The sequence below is a fragment of the Bos javanicus genome, chromosome 7, assembly GCF_032452875.1.
Source record: "Bos javanicus breed banteng chromosome 7, ARS-OSU_banteng_1.0, whole genome shotgun sequence".
In the NCBI taxonomy this organism is placed as follows: Eukaryota; Metazoa; Chordata; class Mammalia; order Artiodactyla; family Bovidae; genus Bos; species Bos javanicus.
Genome location: NC_083874.1, coordinates 93,650,776 through 93,674,266, shown reverse-complemented (window position 1 = coordinate 93,674,266; position 23,491 = coordinate 93,650,776). Strand labels below are relative to the sequence as shown.

The 23,491-nt window shown below is 39.9% G+C and overlaps 1 protein-coding gene across 9 annotated transcripts in view; it reads left to right on the top strand.

Annotated features, from left to right (window-relative positions):
- MCTP1 (multiple C2 and transmembrane domain containing 1) overlaps positions 1 to 23,491 on the top strand; it is a 1,073,276-nt gene that overhangs the window by 475,780 nt on the left and 574,005 nt on the right. For all 9 annotated transcript variants that reach the window (XM_061424408.1, XM_061424399.1, XM_061424398.1 and 6 more), the window contains one exon: positions 6,395 to 6,448. In XM_061424408.1, the coding sequence (XP_061280392.1) occupies positions 6,395 to 6,448 (54 nt within the window). The remainder of the gene's footprint in view (positions 1 to 6,394; positions 6,449 to 23,491) is intronic.

Genomic DNA, 23,491 nt, shown 5'->3' with positions numbered 1-23,491 from the left:
ATTTCTGAGGGAAAAAGTAAACACACAAAAGAAACTGGTTTGTGTCAGCTTTGGCTTTCCAGGGTTTTTGGCTCTGTGGTACTCAATACTTTCTTACGAAGGTAATATAACCAAGATTTGTTGTTGTTGTTTAAAGAGATATAAATCAGTGGCAGACTTTAGCCTAGACAAAATTATAGTACAACGTGTTTTAAGAATTATTGGTGGAAATTTTATTCCCTTCTTTTTAAAATCATTTTAGCTTTATACCATGCACCCTGAATTAATATTAAAAAGCAGTACTTAGGGTCCACTGTCTTATGATGATTTTAATAATGAAATTTACCTGAATCTACTTTCCCTCATCCTTCCACTGTTTTGTTATCTTTTTTTTTTCTTGCTGGCCCCCCCCTTATATATCTTTGTCTAGTGGAATAATTCTAAACATAGTTATCATACCTTTATTCAGATTACCAGCATCATTTTTAACATCTTCAGCCAAATAAAATTTTATTTCCTTGCAAATCATAAAGCATTTAGTTGTGTCAAATTATCATTAAAAGTCATAATATTAATAGAGCATCTATACAACTGTATAAAATATATAGGTTCCACAGATACAATGTTGCTCCATTTTGAAAATGGCTTTTTTACAATAAACAGCCACATATTATGTGTTATATGTTAATGACAAATGTTCAGCAAATATGGACTATGAAAGAAGAAATATTATGCTTTTAAAAATAGTGTGATCTGCTTATCCTTTGGCTGTCAGGTAGCTAGAATGCTGCATTTGGGCCTGTCTACATGTGTTTTTTAAAATGTCATCTTTATTAGTATTACGTTCAAGGAATAGTACCAAGAATCAGTTTCTTTCAAGACCTTCCTCCACTGTGTGGCATATAAGTCTGTGACGAGCGACATTACAGAAGGTCATGTCACTTTTAACTGCTTGCATTACATCTTTCTGATTTCCCTAGTGCCCTTCCTTTGTTTGATTAATACTACTTGCTTTCAAGCAAGGTATCAGAAAGTATAATTTGGAAAAAAGAATTCTAGAGCCAATCTCAGATAGCCTCCCTCAAGAAAAGAGGAAAAAACCCCAACTTTGCAAAAATGTATCCTTTCTAACACATGCATTTTTTGGTACTTTTCATTTTTTTCTCAAGGAAATCCTACAGATGTGTTGCTATTAAATTATTGCTGACAACTCTTTGGGCAACTGGACTTTGTATACATGAAAACAAAACTATGTAGTCCTTACTTGGTTTTATTTGCAGAGGAAAGAACTGGAATTTGAGACTGGAACTTTCATTTTATTTGTTTTCCTTAGTTAAGTGTTAAACTCCAGCCCTCTCTTTCTAAATAGTAGGTGTTACTTGAGTTCTCTGGGAAAGTTTGCAATTTTGTGCAATTATTACATGCACTTCAGTGATATATACGGTTTGTTTTTAAAAGCTCAGTTTGCAGTTTCTGTATTCATTGCATTTGGTCAAGGCTCTTGTCTTAGAGCACATTCTAGCTTCTGAGGTACTTGCTGTCAAAGTCATCCGTTTCGTTGGACTGTTAAAGCCTGAAAGTGAGTTGTGAAACCATTATCATTTTAATTGGGAATCTTTATCCGCAGCTCTACCTGTGCCCCTTTATGTAATTCTTAGTTTCAGTGAAATATGAATCAGAATTGTATGTGTCATTCAGAACCCTGAATATTTTTGTCCAGGAAAATAAATGCATCATTTAAGTTCCAAAAATTAATGTTTAAATATTATTAACTGGATGTCTTTTCTTTTTTTTTTTTTTTTTATATTTTATTCTTCCAATTTTATTTTATTTTTAAACTTTACATAATTGTATTAGTTTTGCCAAATATCAAAATGAATCCGCCACAGGTATACATGTGTTCCCCATCCCGAACCCTCCTCCCTCCTCCCTCCCCATACCATCCCTCTGGGCCGTCCCAGTGCACCAGCCCCAAGCATCCAGCATCATGCATCGAACCTGGACTGGCAACTCGTTTCCTACATGATATTTTACATGTTTCATTGCCATTCTCCCACATCTTCCCACCCTCTCCCTCTCCCACAGAGTCCATAAGACTGTTCTATACATCAGTGTCTCTTTTGCTGTCTCGTACACCGGGTTATTGTTACCATCTTTCTAAATTCCATATATATGTGTTAGTATACTGTATTTATGTTTTTCCTTCTGGCTTACTTCACTCTGTATAATAGGCTCCAGTTTCATCCACCTCATTAGAACTGATTCAAATGTATTCTTTTTAATGGCTGAGTAATACTCCATTGTGTATATGTACCACAGCTTTCTTATCCATTCATCTGCTGATGGACATCTAGGTTGCTTCCATGTCTTGGCTATTATAAACAGTGCTGCGATGAACATTGGAGTACACGTGTCTCTTTCCCTTCTGGTTTCCTCAGTGTGTATGCCCAGCAGTGGGATTGCTGGGTCATAAGGCAGTTCTATTTCCAGTTTTTTAAGGAATCTCCACACTGTTCTCCATAGTGGCTGTACTAGTTTGCATTCCCACCAACAGTGTAAGAGGGTTCCCTTTTCTCCACACCCTCTCCAGCATTTATTATTTGTAGACTTTTGGATCGCAGCCATTCTGACTGGTGTGAAATGGTACCTCATAGTGGTTTTGATTTGCATTTCTCTGATAATGAGTGATGTTGAGCATCTTTTCATGTGTTTGTTAGCCATCTGTATGTCTTTTTGGAGAAATGTCTATTTAGTTCTTTGGCCCATTTTTTGATTGGGTCGTTTATTTTTCTGGAGTTGAGCTGTAGGAGTTGCTTGTATATTTTTGAGATTAGTTGTTTGTCGGTTGCTTCATTTGGATGTCTTTTCTAATTTTATTAGTCATACACATTTTTTAAGTATTTTGGTACAGGTATTGTGCTGAGCACTTTAAATATTAATACATTATCTCATTGGATACCTAATCAACGCTGTGGGGTAGGTGCTATGATCGTCTCCATTTTCCAAGGCACCTTAAGTAAGCATCATCTGAGCAAAATGTAACCGTGGTATACATTCTGAAGCTGCTTAAAGGCATCCCTAGGAACCATCTGTATTATACATCCTCACTTGTAGATGTTTATGTAGTAACATTAAAATATCACTGGAGGAGGGGAAAAGCCGTCACTCGAGGGCTGCAATACAACACAACAGCCTCTCTTGAACACAGCACTTTGCTGCCAAATGTAAAGCAAATGGTTGTGTTGGGTGGTTCTGGCCGCACATTTGTGGAGCAATTGTGCGTAGCCAATTACCGACTTGTGCAGGGTGGGAACTGTTTGGGTTTTGCGAATGAAGGGTCTGATTCTGTAGACCTCTTTTGAGGTGTTCTTGAACATAAGGTCTGCAGCTGACTTGTGAAATGTGTAAATTAAGTTCTTGGTTTGTTTCCTGGTTCAATAATATTTTTAATTTTGGAAAATTAACTTGAAGATATTGGAGAACTCCAAATCTTGAAATGATAGTTAGATATCCATGTTTTCTCTTGCCTGGCAAATCTTTGAAAACACTTTGAATATTTGCTTTTATTAATCTGCATCATTGATTCAATGTCTTTGCAGGTGAGCTAGTTGAGTTCGGTCAAATTAATGACAGGCCTTCTACCAGTTGTACAAAGATACGAAGCATAGATTATGTATTTCTCTGTTCAGTCTATCAACAAATATTTCTTGAACACTTATTATGAACTGCTAGCCCCAATCTGCGGAGAAGGCAATGGCACCCCACTCCAGCACTCTTGCCTGGAAAATCTTATGGATGGAGGAGCCTGGTGGGCTGCAGTCCATGGGGTCGCTCAGAGTCGGACATGACTGAGAGGCTTCACTTTCACTTTTCACTTTCACGCATTGAAGAAGGAAATGGCAACCCACTCCAGTATTCTTGCCTGGAGAATCCCAGGGACGGGGGAGCCTGGTGGGCTTCCGTTTATGGGGTCTCACAGAGTCAGACACGACTGAAGCAACTTAGCAGCAGCAGCAGCAGGCCCAATCTGACACCATTTTCCCTTCCTTGCATCTGTAGTGTGATATGATAATTACTGAAGAGGAGAGACATATAATACAGACTTAACAATAACTATCTAAAATATTGTTTGATTTTTTTTATGTACAAGAATAAAAGTATATTAATTTCATATTTCATATATGACTATATGGGTAATTTTAGGGGAAAATTACTTAATCTGATATATATCAAATGATCATATTGTATACCTCAATATATATAGTTTTTTTTAAAAATAGGTAGTGACCAACCTTTAAAAATTATTTAATATAAACCTAACATTTGAAACATCATTTTATTAGAGTTACAAAATTATAATCATTAAAAAGATCATGTAAGGGTTAGATCAGTCCTTCTCTTGTTTTCCTTTTCCTCCCCACACTTTTTTTTTAAATTTTTTTGGTGTTTGAACTGGGCAGAGTTTAAGAGCTGGCTCTGCTATCCCACAACCTGAGTTTGAATTCTAGTTTAGCTACTTGGTGTTTGGTGGGTTCTTCTGATGCAATGTAATGTACTGAAAATCCGTGACTGCTTTTCCTGTATCAGCTTCCCTCACAAAGGGCCCAGGTTGGAATAGCCTGGTGCACAGCACCTCAGTTACACATTGCCACTGTTGTTGCCTATGTGTGTACGATTCATGCTTCAAATTTTCAGGAAATTAAAAGGAAACAGGAAAGGCTATCTCATATCCCCCATTTGAATTCTATTGGATTATAAGCCTCTTGAGGGCTGAAATGAAGTATCTGTGTTATCCATCTTAGTATTTCCACAATCACTAGTACCATATGCCTTGGACAAGGGCATTTGTAACAAATGCTTATGGAATGACTGAGTGTAGTTAGAATGTCAAGAGTCCTTCATTCTTGCTGAGGTTGAATTGCTTTAGATGTTCCCAAAATAAGCGTAAACTCTCCCCCGATACTGGAAACAGCACACTGTGTCACTCTGGTTCTTTTGAAATGCTGAATGTCCAAATGAAAGGCCATTTAATAGAAAATTTAAAGTATGGTAGTAAATTAGGAACAATTTCCCAGTTTGTCAAGTGCTTTTCGTTATATTTTACTTCATGACAACTAGAAGTTTGTGTTTGGGCTCTTCTTTTAAATCAGTGCATGCTTTTAAAATATTTGAGAAAAATTATTAGAATAACTAAGGGTCCTGATGTGTTACTTCAGTCTATGTAACTCTCTGTTTAGTAAGTCTTCATTATTGAAATTTTCATTCATAGCATATTCCTGTGTCTATCATAAAGCTGCATGGAAGAAGAGTTAGCTACCTCTGTCTTCTAAAGTTATGAGCTTTGGAAAAAGGTTTAAAATATTTGATGACCATGATTTTATTGAATTTATTCAGAGATAAAGATACTGGATAAAAATATAAAAGCACCACAAGAATTAAAAGTTATGTTAAATGACATAAATGCAATCATAAGTTGGCACATAGCTGAACAATAACTCCCTTCAAAGTTGTAAAATTTTTGGTTTCCATGAAGTGTGTGTGTATAAAAACATAATAAAACACCTGAAATGGGGTGAAGTCTTGTTTGTAATGCCTGCAGTTATATATTGATCCAGGAAAGGGGAAATTATTTAGCAAATCCAAAATGACTATTTCATTCTGCTGAAGTAGATAAACCAGGAGCTATTAAAAAATATATGTATGCGTATCTGTCCTCATGGGCTATATACACGTGTTATACACACTTGATTATTGAATGAATTTCTCATTTTCTTTCAATAGTAATGTCCATTCTCATAACATAATCCATGTGTAAAATCACAGAGAATAAACATTAAAGTTTCAAGTAATCCAAAAAAGGAAGAGGTAATTCAGAGATAGTCAAAAGTTGACATTTGTACATCAGAATTCAAATTGGAGCCATGAAAGATATTGTTAGCTTTATGCCATAGATCACTAGCATGAATCAATGAGCTGACAATTTTTTATCTTAGGGTTTGGTGACAAGTAAATTAGAAAATAGCAGAGCTGTATTCTGCTTAGTTATCTAGCTCCAAATTTAAAGTGCCTAATTCATATAGACAGTGGAGTAGGTGAAAAAAAAAAAAAAAGAAATCTCCTGATTTAAAGCATCCTTCAAATTAACGTTGGTTTACCTTAAGCGTAGTTCCGATTCTTTAAGTCGTCACAGAACATTTCACACAAATAGGGTTCCCCTGACTGGGGACTCAGGTCCCTGGCGTTCATCAATTAAATGCATAGCATTTTCCTAATCCCTGCCTCTAGATCAAATATTCCTTCTCAGTGCCTCTGTTTCAAATGTTAATAAAGTTTTCATTTCCAAAAGGCTCAAAATGACAGAACAAAATTGTCTCTCTTAAAAAGCAGGAAAACGACTTCTGTTTCTTGTCTGCAGGTAGTGGAGGACATGTTGGAGGACGAGGAAGAAGAAGATGACAAAGATGACAAGGTAATTATCTTTCCCGGCACTCGGGTACCTGGGGACGGGGAAATGTAGACATGACGCTGTTTTCACAGACAGTTAAAAAAGGAGTTGAAGTGTTTTGAGTCCAGAAAATTGGACAGTGCTGTTTATCATCCTAACAATGCCACTGCATGTTGCAAAGAGGCAGAGAGGGCTATAAATCGTCTTCGCTTTTGTCCAGAGCTGGGTCAAATATTTTTCTGCCAGGAACAAAAAATAATAATAATAATAATAATTCAGCTTGTCTGGAACTTGATAGCTCTCACGAAGATAACTGCAGTGACAACTGTTTTTGAAGGGCAAAAATTTGTCCTATCTCGAGTATTACAAATCAGGCTACACTTTGGGGGAAGAGAGAAGTGAAAAAATAGCAGCCTGTGTGCGTTAAACATGGATATCGTCATCTGTAATTTTCCAAGAATTGCTCAGCAAATGAACACATGTGTACAGAGGGCTCTGGAGGGCGTTTAAATAATCCCAATGCTCACTGCCCCTGGTCTAGACTTGGAAACAGCCCTATGATTCCTTGGTCTGGAAAGTCTGTGCAGAGAGGCTCGTGTGTCAATTGCTGGTTGGCTTGTGGATGGTGACCACAGTAAATAACAGCTGGTTTCTGGGACAGCTTGAATTGGTTGTCCCCTAGGGAGAGGGGACAAGTAGAGAGAGAAACCAGAATGACCTTGCCCCGCTGCAGCAGTACCTGGAGTCAGGAGGACAGCTTTCTATGTCACAGAGACTACTGATGATGGTTTATGGCATCATCTTTGGGCATTTCTGCATCTAAAACCTAAAAAGTCTTAGGGTGAGATTGGGAGCAGGGGTGAGAATGAGCATTCATTTTGACCACATCGTTCCATATATAAAGCCTGAGTTTTGACCTACACTGAATCTGTCTGACTTCTTTTCTAGTAAAGCACTGAAATTTTTTGAAGGAAGGAGAAAAACAGTGTATCTTAATTTATGCCCTTGACCTTTGATTCCAGTAGAGATGTACACTTATATCCCAGTGTAAGAATTTGTGTGCTAGAAGCAAGCATTGGAAATGTCAAAAAAAAAAAAAAAATTCACAGTGATTTGTTAACTTCCTGAATGATTTTTTTCCTAATAGTCAATGCTAGAAGGAAAATAGAAAGACACACATACACAAGCACACACATGTACCTTCTTTCTCCAAGTACATTCTTTCTCCCTTCTACTGCTATTTCAAACATTTTAAAATCGATAGCGCTTTTATGTAAAATGTTTCTTCTGGATATCATTTAGTCATTAGCAACATCCTCAAGCATTAACAAAAATCTCCTTTCTGCAAAAACACATATGTGCTTGTTTCTAATGTTGAATAACATGAGCATACACTCCCGGCAATAAATGATATGATTTATTGTTAAGGTCAGTTGTGGAGCTGTAGAGAGCTTGTATTTTAACTCAGCACGCCAGCTCTGAATCATCATTCCTCTGCTGATAAACACTGAGCTGCCATCCATTTATGGCCATTTTTCCCTTGTTTGTTGCTGCTTTATTATTAAAGCCACCATAAAGATCCATTCTAGCAGCAAGTGTCTCCCAAGAAATGTTCATAAATGGAAACCCTTAGTGAAGTCTGATGCTTCAACGCCCCTGCTTGAAGTCAACCTATATTTTTTTAGCCACTTTGTTTGATATCCTACACACTAATCTCCCTTTGTGGTCATTTTTTTAATAGAGAAGATGTTTGTGGAAAACCAGTAGCGTACCTGGTTAACCAGATTACCAAAACATAGATATCAAGTAGAAGGTGCCATGTGGAAGACAACTCCAAACTCGGGGGTGGCATCTGTTGTTATGCGGTGTTTGATTGTCTGGAATTGACACCTTGGTTCTAACACATTTTCAGATCTGGTTTACTAAAGTTGACTGAAGTTTACTAAAGTTTACTAAAGTGAGTGCTTAAATAACTCTATGAATTCACCTCTATTCTGCATAGGATGCCAAAAAACAGTGGTGTTTTCCATATGAAAGGATTGTGAGCTGATTTTCATAAATCCACCCCTTTATTTGAGTGATATATTAGAGGGTTTTGCTTTTATTTACTCATAACACAGTTGATAATATAAAAACATATCTGAACAAAAAGAAAATCTCAAATGTAATAATTTACAATAGACTTTTAGGGACTTGAATAATAGAGGGAAGAATCTTAGAGTGGAAATCTTATATTCTGGAAATATAAAGTTTTTACTATGAAAATATGAAAGGCTACTTCAAGTTTCTATTTACCAGCTTCTGTATCTCGGCTGACTCTCGCAGTGGTAAATGTTGTAAGTCTTGGCTATCAGAGTGTCTGAGCGGGAGAAGGGTAATTTCCTACTTTGAAAAATTCATTGGTTCCTCTATTTAAAGTTTGTGTATAGAGTCATGCGTAATGGAGTTTCATGAGAAAACAAATGTGTTTTTTTGCCATACGAGCAGGTACTGACCTCTAACTCTCATTATTTCTCTGTTTTTTCATATGGTATAATAGTGGGGTCAGGTCAGTGGGTCCTCTTATAGGATAAAAGTAAAAAAGATTAATAAATGTGCCAAAGCCTCACTTTAATTGAACCTGAAGCATATGTTGCAAGTATGTAAAATATGTCCCAGATGTTTCACCAGGGCTAGTGTCTTGGCTTTCGTTGATTACCACAAGGCAGCTATTAGTCCTGTAACCTTTGGACTTGGGGGTAAATGGGGTATTACGTGGCACAGAATGAAAGCACCTGTTTTCCATTGAACAAAGACCCCTGGCAGGCTTCGCCTAAGCCCATCCATATGTTTTCACTTAGCAGATTGTTGGACGATTATGAAAAGTGTCTTTCTTTAGAGCCAGCATTGATATTAGTCACTCACAATGAAAGGACAAGTCGCTGGCTACTTGACAAGGTCCGTGTGAGCAGAAACTGAAGTTGTTCACTTCTTTTGAGCTTGGAGTGTTTTCCCTCATCATAATTAGATAGCTGGCATAGATACAGGTATAAGAGATTGAGGCAAAGATGATAATGGCCTAACATAATAGTTTCGTGATAGCTTTTCTTTAGTGCTGCCTTTAGCACCTGGGAAGACTGGGTAAAATTGGTAAAGGCAAAAAGTCGTGATTTACCTAGATTCCCAGATCTTCAGATTTTTCCACATTATGCACTTTGAGGTTTTTTGTGTGTGAGCTCTTCCTTTTTATTAAAGCAGCTAATCATTATTCAGATGAGGGTTTGTGATGCTCAGATTTATCCTTCATTCTAGAATCCATTGTCCACATTTGCTTAAATCTAAAAGTACATGGCCTCTCTCTTAATCCAATTCCATGGTTTTCACCAAGGCAGAGAATATGGGTTTGCAATGGTGAGTCTCACTTATGAATCACTGACTTGTTAATATTTCCACTTATATCTGCCTTGTGTGGTAGCACCAGGTTAAGTGGTACTGGGGGGTGGAATTTTTCCTGAATTAAAAGTTAGAAAGACACCATATTGCATTCTCAGTTCCCTTTGTGGTAAGGCGTTCTTTCAGCCATCAACCACAAAGTCACAGTGTGATTTTCTTACCTGATACCAAATCCTGCCTTTGTGGTTAATAGAATATCTTAGCACATAAGGCTTAGATAAATTACCTACATGGAACTATCAACAAACTATATAATCAGGCTTTTCGCCATATTATGCGTAATAATACAGTGGTCCGTTTGCATAATCCTGACATCTAATTAATGAAGACCAGCTTTCTGTTTTGTAGCTTTAAAAGTTTAGGCATGCTTTCCATGGTGTCTCCTACCCTTGTAATGGGATCCACCTGCAGTATCAGGAAGCAGAAGATAGACTGCAGGTTTTCCTCAGGAAAAGCACAGATCCAAATGCATGGCATTCTACTAATGTTTATCGATAAAAGATATTTAAATGTTCAGACGTGTGTGCTTACATTGCTTCTCTTTTTTTCTTCAGCCATGATGTCAAGGTTACTGTGTTTCAAGATAACTAGATGTATGAAGGAAACATATCCGAGTTACTTCAAAACACAGATTGTTTGCTTTAATTGTCAAAATCTGTATTTTCTGGCTTGATTCTCCAGCCCTACATGTATATAACATACCCAAGATGAGTACATCCCTGCATCTCAAATCAACCGTGAGGGGGAAGGGAAGAGATAACTCTGATAAGTGGTATGAGACAAGATTGTAATCGGGCAAGACGGCGTTTTCTAGTTATAGTCAGTGAAATAACTTCATGGTGGGAAAACAGATCAAAGCTTTGGAGAAAGGCAGGAAAACAGGAGACAAAAATAAAATCCTATCTTATATTTAACTGAAATACCATTGTAGTAGCTTATTGGTATTATTAGCATTTTATGTGTATGTATTATTAATTTTATTATTTTTAAAATGTATTAGTGGTATTATTAGTATTGTTAGTATTATTGCTTCATAACAAATTATCACAAACTTAGAGGCTTTTTAAACATTTTAAAATATTTATTTACTAAGGCTAGCAATAGTCCATTGTAAAATATTAAAATAAGATTTCTGGGTTTTTTAATATTTTAATTTTGTTGGAGTATCAGTTCAGTTGCTCAGTCATGTCTTTGAGACCCCATGAACCACAGCATGCCAAGCCTCCCTGTCCATCACCAACTCCTGGAGTCCACCCAAACCCATGTCCATTGAGTCAATGATGCCATCCAACTATCTCATCCTCTGTCGTCCCCTTCTCCTCCTGCCCTCAATCTTTCCCAGCATCAGGGTCTTTTCAAATAAGTCAGCTCTTCGCATCAGGGGGCCAAAGTATTGGAGCTTCAGCCTCAACATCAGTCCTTCCAATGAATACCCAGGACTGATCTCCTTTAGGATGAACTGGTTGGATCTCCTTGCAGTCCAAGGGACTCTCAAGAGTCTTCTCCAACACCACAGTTCAAAAGCATCAATTCTTTGGCACTCAGCTTTCTTTATAGACCAACTCTGACATCCCTACATGACCACTGGAAAAACCATAGCCTTGACTAGACGGACCTTTGTTGGCAAAGTAATGTCTCTGCTTTTTAATACGCTATCTAGGTTGGTCATAACTTTCCTTCCAAGGAGTAAGCATCTTTTAATTTCATGGCTACAGTCACCATCTGCAGTGATTTTGGAGCCCAGAATATTCAAGTCAGCCACTGTTTCCCCATCTATCTGCCATGAAGTGATGGGACCAGATGCCATGATCTTAGCTTTCTGAATGTTGAGCTTTAAGCCAACTTTTTCACTCTCCTCTTTCACTTTCATCAAAAGTCTCTTTAGTTCTTCTTCACTTTCTGCCATAAGGGTGGTGTCATCTGCATATCTGAGGTTATTGATACTTCACCTGGCAATCCTAATTCCAGCCAGTGCTTCTTCCAGCCCAGCATTTCTCATGACATACTCTGCATATAAGTTAAATAAGCAGGGTGACAATATACAGCCTTGTATTGGAGTATAGTTAATTTATAATGTGTTAGTTTCAGGTGTAGAGCAGAATGGTTCAGTTATACATAAACATATATTCATTCCTTTTGAAATTCTTTTCTCATGTAGGTTATCAGAGAATATTGAGTAGAGTTCCCTGTGCTATAAGTAGGTCCTTGTGAATTAGTTCAGTTCAGTTGCTCAGTTGTGTCCAATTCTTGCTACCCCACGGACTGCAGCACACCAAGCCTCCCTGTCCATCACCAACTCTCAGAACTTGTTCAAACCCATGTCCATCGAGTCGGTGATGCCATCCAGCCATCTCATCCTCTGTCGTCCCCTTCTCCTCCTGCCCCCAATCCCTCCCAGCATCAGAGTCTTTTCCAATGAGTCAGTTTGCATCAGGTGGCCAAAGTATTGGAGCTTCAGCTTCAGCACCAGTCCTTCCAATGAATATTCAGGACTGATTTCCTTTAGGATGGACTGGTTGGATCTCCTTGCAGTCCAAGGGACTCAAGAGTCTTCTCCAACACCACAGTTCAAAAGCGTCAGTTATTCAGTGCTCAGCTTTCTTTATGGTCCAACTCATCACATTACATATGTATGAGGTAGATAACGTGTGAGTTATCTACTTAATGTATAGATTGTGTGTGTGTGTGTGTGTGTTCATCCCAAGCTCCTGATTTATCCCTGTCCTCTTTGTTTCCCCTTTGGCAAGTTTGTTTTTGGTATCTATAAGTCTGTTTCTGTTTTATAAATATGTTCATTTGTATCTTTTTAAATTAGATTCCACATATGAGTGCTTTCATATGATACTTGTCTTTGATTTACTTCACTTTGTATGATAATCTCTAGGTCCATGAATGTTGCTGCAAATGGCATTCTTTCATTTTTTTTAATGGATGAGTAATATTACATTATATACGTGTACACATCTCCCTTATCCACTCCTTTGTCAATGGATGTTTAGGTTGCTTCCATGTCTTGGCTGTTGTAAATAGTACTGCAATGAACATCCTTTCAGATTATGGTTTTCTCTGGATGTATGCCCAGGAGTAAGACTGCTGGATCGTATAATGGTTCTATTCTAAGTTTTTTAAGACACGTCCATACTGTTGTCCATAGCGGTTGTGCCAATTTACATTCCCACCAACAGTGTAGGAGGGTTCCATTTGCTCCACACGCTCTCCAGCGTTTACTGTTTTTAGACTTTTTGATGATGACCATTCTAACCAGGGTGAGGTAATACTTCACTGTAGTTTTGATTTGCATTTCTCTGCTACTTAGTGATGCTGAGTATCTTTTCATGTGCTTTTTGGCCATCTGTATGTCTTCTTTGGAGGAATGTCTATTTAGATCTTCTGCCTATTTGTCTTATTGAACTGTTTGGTTTTTTGACATAGAGCTACATGAGCTGTTTCTATATTCTGGAGATTAATCCGTTGTCAGTTGCTTCATTTGCAAATACTTTCTCCCATTTTGTGTTGTCTTTTCATTTTGCTAATGGTTTCCTTTGCTGTGCAGAAGCTTTTAGGTTTAATTAGGTCTTACTTGTTTATTTTGTTTTTATTTTCATTATTCTAAGAGGTGGCTCAAAAATGATATTGTTGCAATTTATGTCAAAGAGCTTTCTGCCTGTGTTTTCTTCTAATAGTTTTATAGTGTCTTACATTTAGGTCTTTGATCTATTTCGAGTTCAGTTTTGTATATGGTGTTAGAGAAGAAATGGCAACCCACTCCAGTATTCTTGCCTGGAGAATCCCAGGGATGGGGAAGCCTGGTGGGCTGCCATCTATGGGGTGGAACAGAGTCAGACATGACTGAAGCGACTTAGCAGCAGTAGCAGCATGGTGTTCTCGTTTCATTCTTTTGCAGTAGCTGTCCAGTTTTCCCAGCACTTATTGAAGAGATTATCTTTTCTCTATTATATGTTCTTGCCTGTAGGTTAATTGACCATAGGTGTGTGAGTTTATTTCTGGCTACAACCGTAAACATTTATTAGCTCTCAGTTCAGTAGATCAGAAGTCCAGGTGTGGCTCAACTGGGTTCTCTGCCCAGTCTCACAGTCAAAGTTTCAGTCAAGCTGAATTCTTGTTTAGAGGCTCTGCAGAAAAATCCACTTCCAAGCTCATTTAATTTGCTAGTAGAATTCAGTTCTTTGTAGTGAGGGGACTGAAGCCTTGTTTTCTTGCTGGCTCTCTGCTGCTAGTGTCTACTTGCCATGGCCCCACCCATCCTGATATCCGTCAGTGGAGAGTCTCCCTGTGTCGAGTCTCTTTCATACTTCAAGTATGTTTCTTCAAGAGCCCCCTTGCTTTAAGGGGTCACCTGATAAGGCCAGGCCCACCAAAGATACTCTCCCTTTTAAACATCAACTGTAACATAACCTAATCATGACAATGCCTATCCCATCATATTCCCAAATCCCCCTCACAAACAAAGGCAGGGGATTATGTAGGACATATACATCAGGAGGTAGGAATCTTGACAGCCATCTTAGAATTCTGCCTAATACAACCATCGAGTCCCACCCATGCTCCAGAACAAAAATGGAGCAGTTTCTGCATTCCTTGCTTTGCTACAACCTGATATAACTATCTTGCAGTAAATAAATTAGGAAATCCTGCCTGCCTGGACATAGCCTTTCAAAGATGATAGGAAACAGCTTAGACCAGAGGTATAAACTGAGATATATTTTACAGTCATAATACAATATGTTCAGGTTTGATCCCTGGGTCAGGAAGATCTCCTGAAGGAGGAAATGGCAACCCACTCCAGTATTCTTGCCTGGAGAATTCCATGGACAGAGGAGCCTGGCGGGCTACAGTCCATGGGGTCGCAAAGAATCAAGCACGACTGAGTGCACACATGCACGTGTGTGCGTGCACACACACACACACACACACACAAACATGCTCCAGTTCCTTATTATCTGATTCACCTCTGCTATGAGGGATGGTTAGGAATGCAGAGAGCCCGATGAGCTCTTTACCCTTGTTGCTTCCTCCTAGGAGAAGAGCAATAAGAATAAAATCAGCAATAAGTGAGAAAGAGCCCATTCTTCCTGTTGGTGCCTGGACCCACTGAGCAGATAGACCCGTGACCTCGAGTCAGTAGGAACAGGCTCTCCTTCCATCTAGAATCATAGCAAGATGGAAACTGGAGGATACCCAGGACAGGTGAAAGAAGGCTGCCTTGCTGCCCCGGAGCTGTCTGTCTCCTGGAAGGTGGGAGGCTTTCTGCCTGTGCACGTGTGTTTCACTGACACCCCCCACCCCATGGGCCTTCTCAGGGGCTGCCTCTTTGCACAACCCTTGGGTCAGAGTCCGTCCAGCACATCCGGCTGGCCCCTGGAGCCAGGCTCTATGCCAAGGTGACCCTGGCCAGGGCATCAGGGGAGGTGTTCATGATGCCTGAGCTTTGTTTGATAGAGGGCATGGACCAGAGTCCTTAGCAGGAGTCTGGGATGAGGGCCCTCTAGCACCAGGAGCACCCAGGCGTTTCTCATCCCAGGACTGCCTTGCAGGCCGCTGGAACCCCTGGAATTTCATGAGAGCTCCCTTCCTTTGAGCCCCTGACAGTCAGCACATCCCAGTGCATCCTCTCCCTGCCTCTCCTAGTTTTAAAGAGGAAAATATGCTTCTAATGCAAAGTTAAGTGAATCGCCAAAGGTGATGTAGAGAGTCAGTGGTAGAGCCAGGGCTAAACACTCAGGTTTCCAATATGGCATCTTTACCCTTCCTTAATGTTTTCCAGGAGAAAAAAAAAATCAGAGTATAGATGCAAATGATCTCAGGGATGGTCTTTAGTAGCACAATCAGGAAACATACCATCCAAGCTAGCAAGGGGCTATTTACACCTGTTTCCTTTTCTTCTCACTATTCTCTTTACTCTTTCCCGTCATACCAGCTGAGGGGCTGTGTGGTAGGCAGAATAATAGCCCCCCAAGAAGTCCCTGCTACTCCCTAGAACCTGAGAATATGTTATGCTACATTGTAAAGAGGCATTAAGTGGTAATGGAATGAAGGTTGCCAATCAGCTCACTTTGCAATAGGGAGCTAATCCTGGATTATCCGAGTGGGCCCAACACAAGTGTCCTGAAAAGTGGAAGAGACCCTCAGAGTGGGTAGCAGCTGGCAGCCACTTGTGCAACTATAGCCAAAACCAATGCTCAGAACCTTCCCAGCAAGAAGGAAGAGCTGCTGAATCATCCGGACCACCTGAAGCGGGAGTTCTCCCAGCTGTACATCGCCAAAGTGACAGGTGACACGTGGTCCGAGCTCTCCAAGATCTGCACTCTCCATGAGTACATTGCCCTTATTCTCACCATCATTAACCAGACTCAGGAAGAAAACCTCAGGAAGTTCCATCAGCCCCAGGATCTGCTGCCCAAGAAAGTACATGCCCTAAACCCCAGGCTCAACAAGCACAGGGAGTTCTGAAGACCATGGAGAAGCACCTGAAGCAGCAGCCACAGAAGACACACCACCGTGGGAACACACAGTCGAGGCCGGAGCACTGGCTTGAATAAAGCATACAGCGAGTGGGAGTGCGGTGGGGTGGGGCGGGGCAGGGAGGCAAGCAGCTGTGAAGGTGGAGGAAGGGGCCATAACCCAAGGAATGTGGGCAGCGTTTAGAAACTAGAAAGACCCCTAGACACTCCAGAAAGAAATGTGGCCTTGCCCACATCCTGATTTTAGCCTAGTGAGACCCATTTCAACTTGTGAACTGCAGAATTGTAAGATAATAAGCTTACATTGTTTAAGCCACTAGGTTTAAGATAATTTGTTACAGCAGCAATAGGAACTAAACACTTTAAACTTCATTTTCTATACTTCTCCAAAAAAAAAAAAGAAAGAAAAATACTGCATTTCAAAGCCCTAAATCTGAGCTCCTAATTTTTCCTTATTATCTTAGTCCTACTGTGCTATATAAATATGGCTATATGTGGAAACTAAAAGCAGAATCTAACAAAACAAATATTTTTATTCAAATTGCTTTAGTTTTTGTTTCAGAAAGCTTGTCCAAATCGAGTGTGAGTTAGAACCCATCTCTAGTGCAGTGGGTTAATTTCCTATTTAGGAAAGTATTATTATTATTATTCATTGGTGAGTAGAGCACCAAAGCATGGTTAACTTCATTTTTCAACAGACGAAATCCACTTCCTCACAGCATTCACGCTATTTCTTAAAATGTTTCATTCCATAAAGCACCAGGACACAGGGTACTAGCCTTATTTAGGTCACAGACCCTTTCAGAATCTGAAGACAGCTGTGGATTTTCTCCCCAGAAGAAAACACATAAACACATATATAAATAACTTTTTGTGCCATTTTTTTTTGCAACGGAAATTGAATTATTTTCCAGAGACTATAAATTATCTTTCTAAAGTCTTATCTCTGTTGCTCTCACCACATTTCTCTTGACATTAATGCCTATTTTCCTCAAACACCTGAGCTATATGTAAATTTTTCAAGTAAAAATAAAGTTTAATTCAGCTCAGAAGTAAAATTCTATGAGAATGCTGATGTTTGGCTTTGATATTGAAATTATGGAGTGGTTTTTTTTGACACAGCAATAGGCTTGTTATTTTTGACATCTGTTTGACTATGACTTTTCAGTTTCATGGCAATAAGTGCTTGAAATACTCACTTGGCAGAAGAAAACAGTAACAAATAAAATGGGAGCTGCCGTGGCTTTATTAGATGAGGGTTAGACACAGTGAAATTCCTAGAGTTCTCCAAAATTCTTGTTGAGTTCATGCTTTGAAAAATCTGCATCATTAATGCTTTGTCATTTTTTTTTTAAGGATCAAATATTCATGGTTGCATGTTAAGTTCATCGGAGGCAGGATTAGCTTTGAAAGGGTTATCTAAGGACTCCAGCTGCCTGTCGGTTTCTACCTGTAAACAAATTGGAAAGCTTTGTTACTCATTCCAGCTTGCGGAAGCCCTTCTCCAGCCTTGAACTCCTTAGGTAGCTGTCTCCCACATTGCAGTGTTAAAGAATCCACCTGCCAATGCAGGAGGCGCAAGAGACACAGGTTTGATCCCTGGGTTGGGAAGATCCTCTGAAGAAGGAAGTGGGAACCCACTCAAGTATCCTTGCCTAGGAAATCCCATGGACAAAGGAGCCTTGGAGGGCTACAGTCTGTGAGGTTGCCAAGTCAGACTCACCTGAGCGACCTAGCAAGTAGACACACACATATTGCCTCCCACATGCCCTTCCAGAGTGGCAACTGAGCTGAAAAAAATTTAAATGAAAAGATTGACCTAGGTAACTTGGCAAGAATATCCATCAAGTACGACAGAGGATGAGATAGTTAGATGGCATCACTGACTCGACGGACATTTGGAGTTTGTCCATTGGACTCAGTGGAGTTTGAGTAAACTCTGGGAGTTGGTAATGGACAGGGAAGCCTGGCATGCTGCAGTCCATGGGGTCGAAGAGAGTCAGACACGACTGAGCAACTGAACCGAACTGAAAGTGAACTGTGACTGGACTCTTTCCTGTTGTGTTATTCTAATAGTTGTATTTCCTTGGCCTCAAAAAAAAAAAAAAAATGTGGAACTTGCATTTGAAGGTCAACCAAACATTTGAAGACAGGTCCTCTGGAAAGCTAGTTAACTTCTGTTTTGCAGCACTGAATTGACTCTTCTACTCTCATTTCTTGACAAAACTTCTTAAAATAGCAGTGTGTCAGCTCTGGCTCTCAGGAGGTTGATAATGTTCATAGAAATAGACACAGTTTTTTCGTGATCGCTGGCAGAGCCGTTGACATGGGCTGACACCACTGCATGTTGAGATGAGGAGCGTGTTTCTTCACCAAAGCAGCAGAACCAGATGTGTTGCCAAGCGTCACAGATGCTCCATCTGAGCGCAGGGTGCCAAGATCTTTATTCCGCCTGAAAGTTTGTTTGGCAAAGAAATCCTTCACCATATTAAAGACATTGACTCTGCAGGTTCTATAAGGAGTTCACAATGTAGGAATTCTTCCTTGATTGTAATAACTTGCCAACACAAGTTGGCTATGGAAATACAGGTATATATTTTCATTAAGTTATTAATATATGCAAAAAAGGGAAATATTAAAGAGAGGTCAGAAATTCTTCTGTGGCAACGGCATTTGATGAGAACACAACCTCAAGAAACATGTTGCTTAACCAAAATATTTCAGTGTCCAGGGAGTGGGTTATTTTTCTTGGTCTTATGATGAACTCAAAAAAACGTTTGAACACGAGTCTTTTTGTCTTGGGGAATATCCAAAGCCAGGTAAAGTTCCTGTTTGTAAAAATCAAGATATTTTTATATAAAGAAAAAGATCCACAATGTCGAATAGATTTTTAGAGCAGGCAGCTTTAGGTACTCCTTCAGTTTTGTCGCTTCAGTGCTTCCATGGGCCGGAATCTTGTCACACAAGAAATACTGCCCCTTTTGTGTTACCCCACACTCCATAATTAATATACAATTAATAGATATAAGAGTTACATGGTACTTTTTTTCTTTGCAATTTTCCAGCTGTAGCCAAACTCAAAGTAGACAAAGGTATATGCCTATGGCTATAATCACGCTAGCAGGGTGAGTCTTCTTCGATTCCTGTCAATAGGAAACCGTTCTAGAGGCCTTTACATGGTAGGGACGACGCCAGCTGTCTCTTTACCTCCTATAGCATCGATGGCAAAATGCCTTCTATTCTGCACTTTCCTGCTGACTGATCTTAGGCTGGGCCATGGACCTCTCTTTGGCTGACCCATGCCACTTCCCAACAAGAAGGCTCAGGAGCTGTCTTTTGCCCCTGCCCTCTCTCTTTGCAACTGGAACTTTCCATGCAGAAGGGCTTCCTTCAGCCTGAATTCTGGAGTAAAGATGACATGGGGTGTGTGTATTGGTTGCTCAGTCATGTCTGACTCTTTGAGACCCCATGTACTGTAGCCCACCGGGCTCCTCTGTCCATGGGATTCTCCAGGCAAGAATACTAGATTGGGTTGCCATGCCCTCCTGCAGAGGATCTTCCTGACCCAGGGATCAAACCAGGGTCTCTGGCCTTACGGGCAGATTCTTTACCATCTGAGCCATCAGGGAAGCCCCTTCAGCCCGAATTCTGGAGTAAAGATGACATGGAGCCAGCCCATATGATCATGATTTTGAGCAAAAAATAAACCTTTGTTTTTATAGGTATCTGATTTTGAGGTCTTTTTTTCACTGCAAACAAATGATTTAGTCCAGGCTGATAGGTACAGCATTCCATGCCATATCCTCTATGTGAATCAGTGTCTTCATCTTATCTAAAAAGCAAAGTCTCAGAAAGGAAGCGTTAAAATGTTATTTACTTCCCAAATCCAGAAACCTAGCCCTGCCCTTTGAAGCCCAATCTCAGATATAGGATGAACTAATTTGTTCTTGTGTCTCTCATATTGAAAACTGATGCTTTTTTATTTACCATAAACATATATTGAAGGACAAGTCATTAGGTAGACAAAGATAAATATGACACAGTTCAGGCCTTTCAGGAGTCATCGTCTGATGGGACCCTTGGTGATGTAAGCTAATAGTTGTAATACAGTGAGAAAAATGTCATAGCAAAGTTGTGAACAGAATCTGGGTGGGCAAAACAGGAGGATGACCATATTCATAGGACTGTCAGCAAATGTTGCACAGAAGAAATGGCATTGGGTGTGGGTCTTGAAGGATGTAAGAGGATGTGTGGTGTGTAAAGTCAAGTAGTGTATGAAGCCATAGGAGCCAAAGTGGAGGAAAGTGACGCTGGTCAGGGAAATTTAGGGTTGCAAAAGCTTGTGTTATTCAGTTTTGAATTGTGTCTGACTCTTTGCAACCCCCTGAACTGCAGCACTCCAGACTTCCCTGTCCTTCCCTGCCTACCAGAGTTTGCTCAAACTCATGTCCATTGAGTCGGTGATGCCATCCAATCATCTCATCCCCTGTCACCCCCTTCTCCTCCTGCTCTCAATCTTTCCCAGTATCAGAGTATTTTCCAATGTGTCAGCTCTTTGCATCAGGTGACCAAAGTATTGGAGCTTCAGCATCAGTCCTTCCAATGAATTTTCAGGGTTAATTTCCTTTAGGGTTGACTGGGTTGATCTCTTTGCAGTCCAAGGAACTCTCAAGAGTCTTCTCTAACACCACAGTTCAAAAGCATCAGTTCTTGGTGCTCAGCCTTCTTTATGGTCCAACTCTCACATCCGTACATGACTACTGGAAAAACCAGAGCTTTGACTATATGGACTTTTGTTGGCCAAGTGATGTCTCTGCTTTTTTATATGCTATCTAGATTTGTCATGGATTTCCTTCCAAGGAGCAAAAGTCTTTAAATTTCATGACTGCAGTCACCATCCACAGTGATTTTGGAACCCAAGAAAATAAAATCTGTCACTCGTTCCACTTTTTCCCTTTCTACTTGCCATGAAGTGATGAGCCTGGATGCCATGATCTTAGTTTTATGAATGTTGTTTTATGCCAACTTTTTCACTCTCTGTTTTTTGCCATCATCTAAGGAATTTGAAGTCTATTCTCCAAGCAATGAAGAATCAAAGGCAGTTCTAAAATAAGAAACTGTCATCTTGAAATTTGTGCTTTATGAAGGAAACTTTGGCAAGAGGGCAGAGGATGGCATAAGAAGGAGATGAGGCTTGAAGGGAGGGGAGCTGGAAGGTTCCACAGTAGCCCCAGCAGTAAAATAATGGCAATCTTGTACCTACATGGTAATAATGACAATAGACAGAAATTTGAGAAATATATTTATCTGTCTCTGTAATATGATTATTGAAAAAATTTATGTGGCTAGAGTAAGACCTGATGCGAAGAGCCAGCTCTTTGGAAAAGACCCTGGGTTTGGGAAAGATTGAGGCCGAGAGGAGAGAAGGGGGCAACCAAGGATGAGATGGTTGGATGGCATCACCAACTCAATGGACCTGAGTTTTAGCAAACTCCGGGAGACAGTGAAGGACAGGGAAGCCTGGCGTGCTGCAGTCCATGGGTCGCAAAGAGGTGGACATAGCTTAGTGACGGAACAACAACAGAGTAAGGGAATGTTTTAGATAACTGGGAGCTGCCTACCTGCGGCATCCTGACATCTGTGGAGCACTTCAGCGTTTCAGAGTACTTCCCCTTCCTTCTGTTAGTTAATTTCTCTATGACTGTGTATTGGCTGAGCAAGTACCATTATCGTGATGAGGAAACAGCTAAGATTAGAAACCAGATAATGTGCCTAAATTAGAAAAGTAGTTGAGCCTAAAAACCAGTTTACTTGTCTAATAGAGAGGAAGCTAAGACTAGGAATTAGGTAGCTTGCCGGATGATGAAGAAATGGAGATGAGGAAACAAATTCTCTCATTTGTTTTCCTTCCTGGTCATGTTTTGTCTCAGCCTGCTGACCCACCTAGAGACGACAACCAGGCCACTTAGAATGCGATTCTGCACAGCCAGAGCCTGTTTGCTCCAGAATACACAGGGAAAGTGTCCTATGGGCCTGTCCAGCCCTCTTCGGCATGCTAGGTCTTGAGAAAGCAGACCGAGCTTTGGAAAAATGATGGCAACAATGTCTTTTACTCATTCATTGTCCTTCCAATCGGGAAGCCCAGATCCAATGTGGAAGCAAAGAACATGAATGTGAAGGGAAACCAAAGATTTTTAATGCCTCAAAAGTTGGTTCCGAGCAAAAATGTATAGAGCAACCATGCTTATTCTGGCCTTACTCTAAGAGTCACTAAGAGAGTATGATGCTGGAAGAATATGGGTCAGTTGAGAAGCAGCTACTATCGTCAGTATTTTTCGATGAAAACCAAAACCTCTGAGACATAAAGTAACTCACTAAAGGTCACAAAAGAAGTGAAACAACCAAACTTCAAACTCTAGTCTGTTGCCTCAAAGCCTCCCTTTTCTGCATAACAGCCTTACCTCACACCCTCCCCCTTAAAAAAAAAAAAACTTAGCATCCTAAATCAATAATTTTCCGTGTCTTCACCATGCAGTGGACTAACTGGGCTCAGCTGGGCTGTTCTTGCTGAATTTCTCATGTGGTTCCAGCCACGTCTGTGGTCATCTTCATGGCTCAGTCAGGTGACTAGAGGTTGTTGCAGCTTTCTCCTAACGTGGCAGCTTGGTTTTGAGAGAGAAAATTCAAAATTGATTGTTTCAAGAGATCCAGGTGTTGGAAGTACAAGAATGTCACTTCTGTTGTATGCATCAAGCTAGTCTGTAAAGTCAGCCCAGATTCAAGGAGAAGGTGAATTTGATTCTACCTCTTCAACAGGAGTGTCAAGGTCATATTGCATAAGAACCTAAGGGATAAGATGTGTTGTGTGGCCATCTTTCAAAATAAATCAGCCACAATTTTCAAGAGCACAAGCTTCAAATAGATGTCCTGTTGCCTTTAGGAATATGAAGCCTGTTACCAGGAGACGGTCTAAGGCTTATCTACAATTAGTGCTGGATTAGGTTATCTCAAAAATTAAACTAGCAAAAAAAAAAAAAAAAAAAATTAAACTAGCACTTTCAATGTTCCAGGTATATCTAAATTTTATCATGCTATTAATATTTCTTTTTATTTCACTTTTTGTGTTTGATTTATGAAATGAGAAGCAACAAAG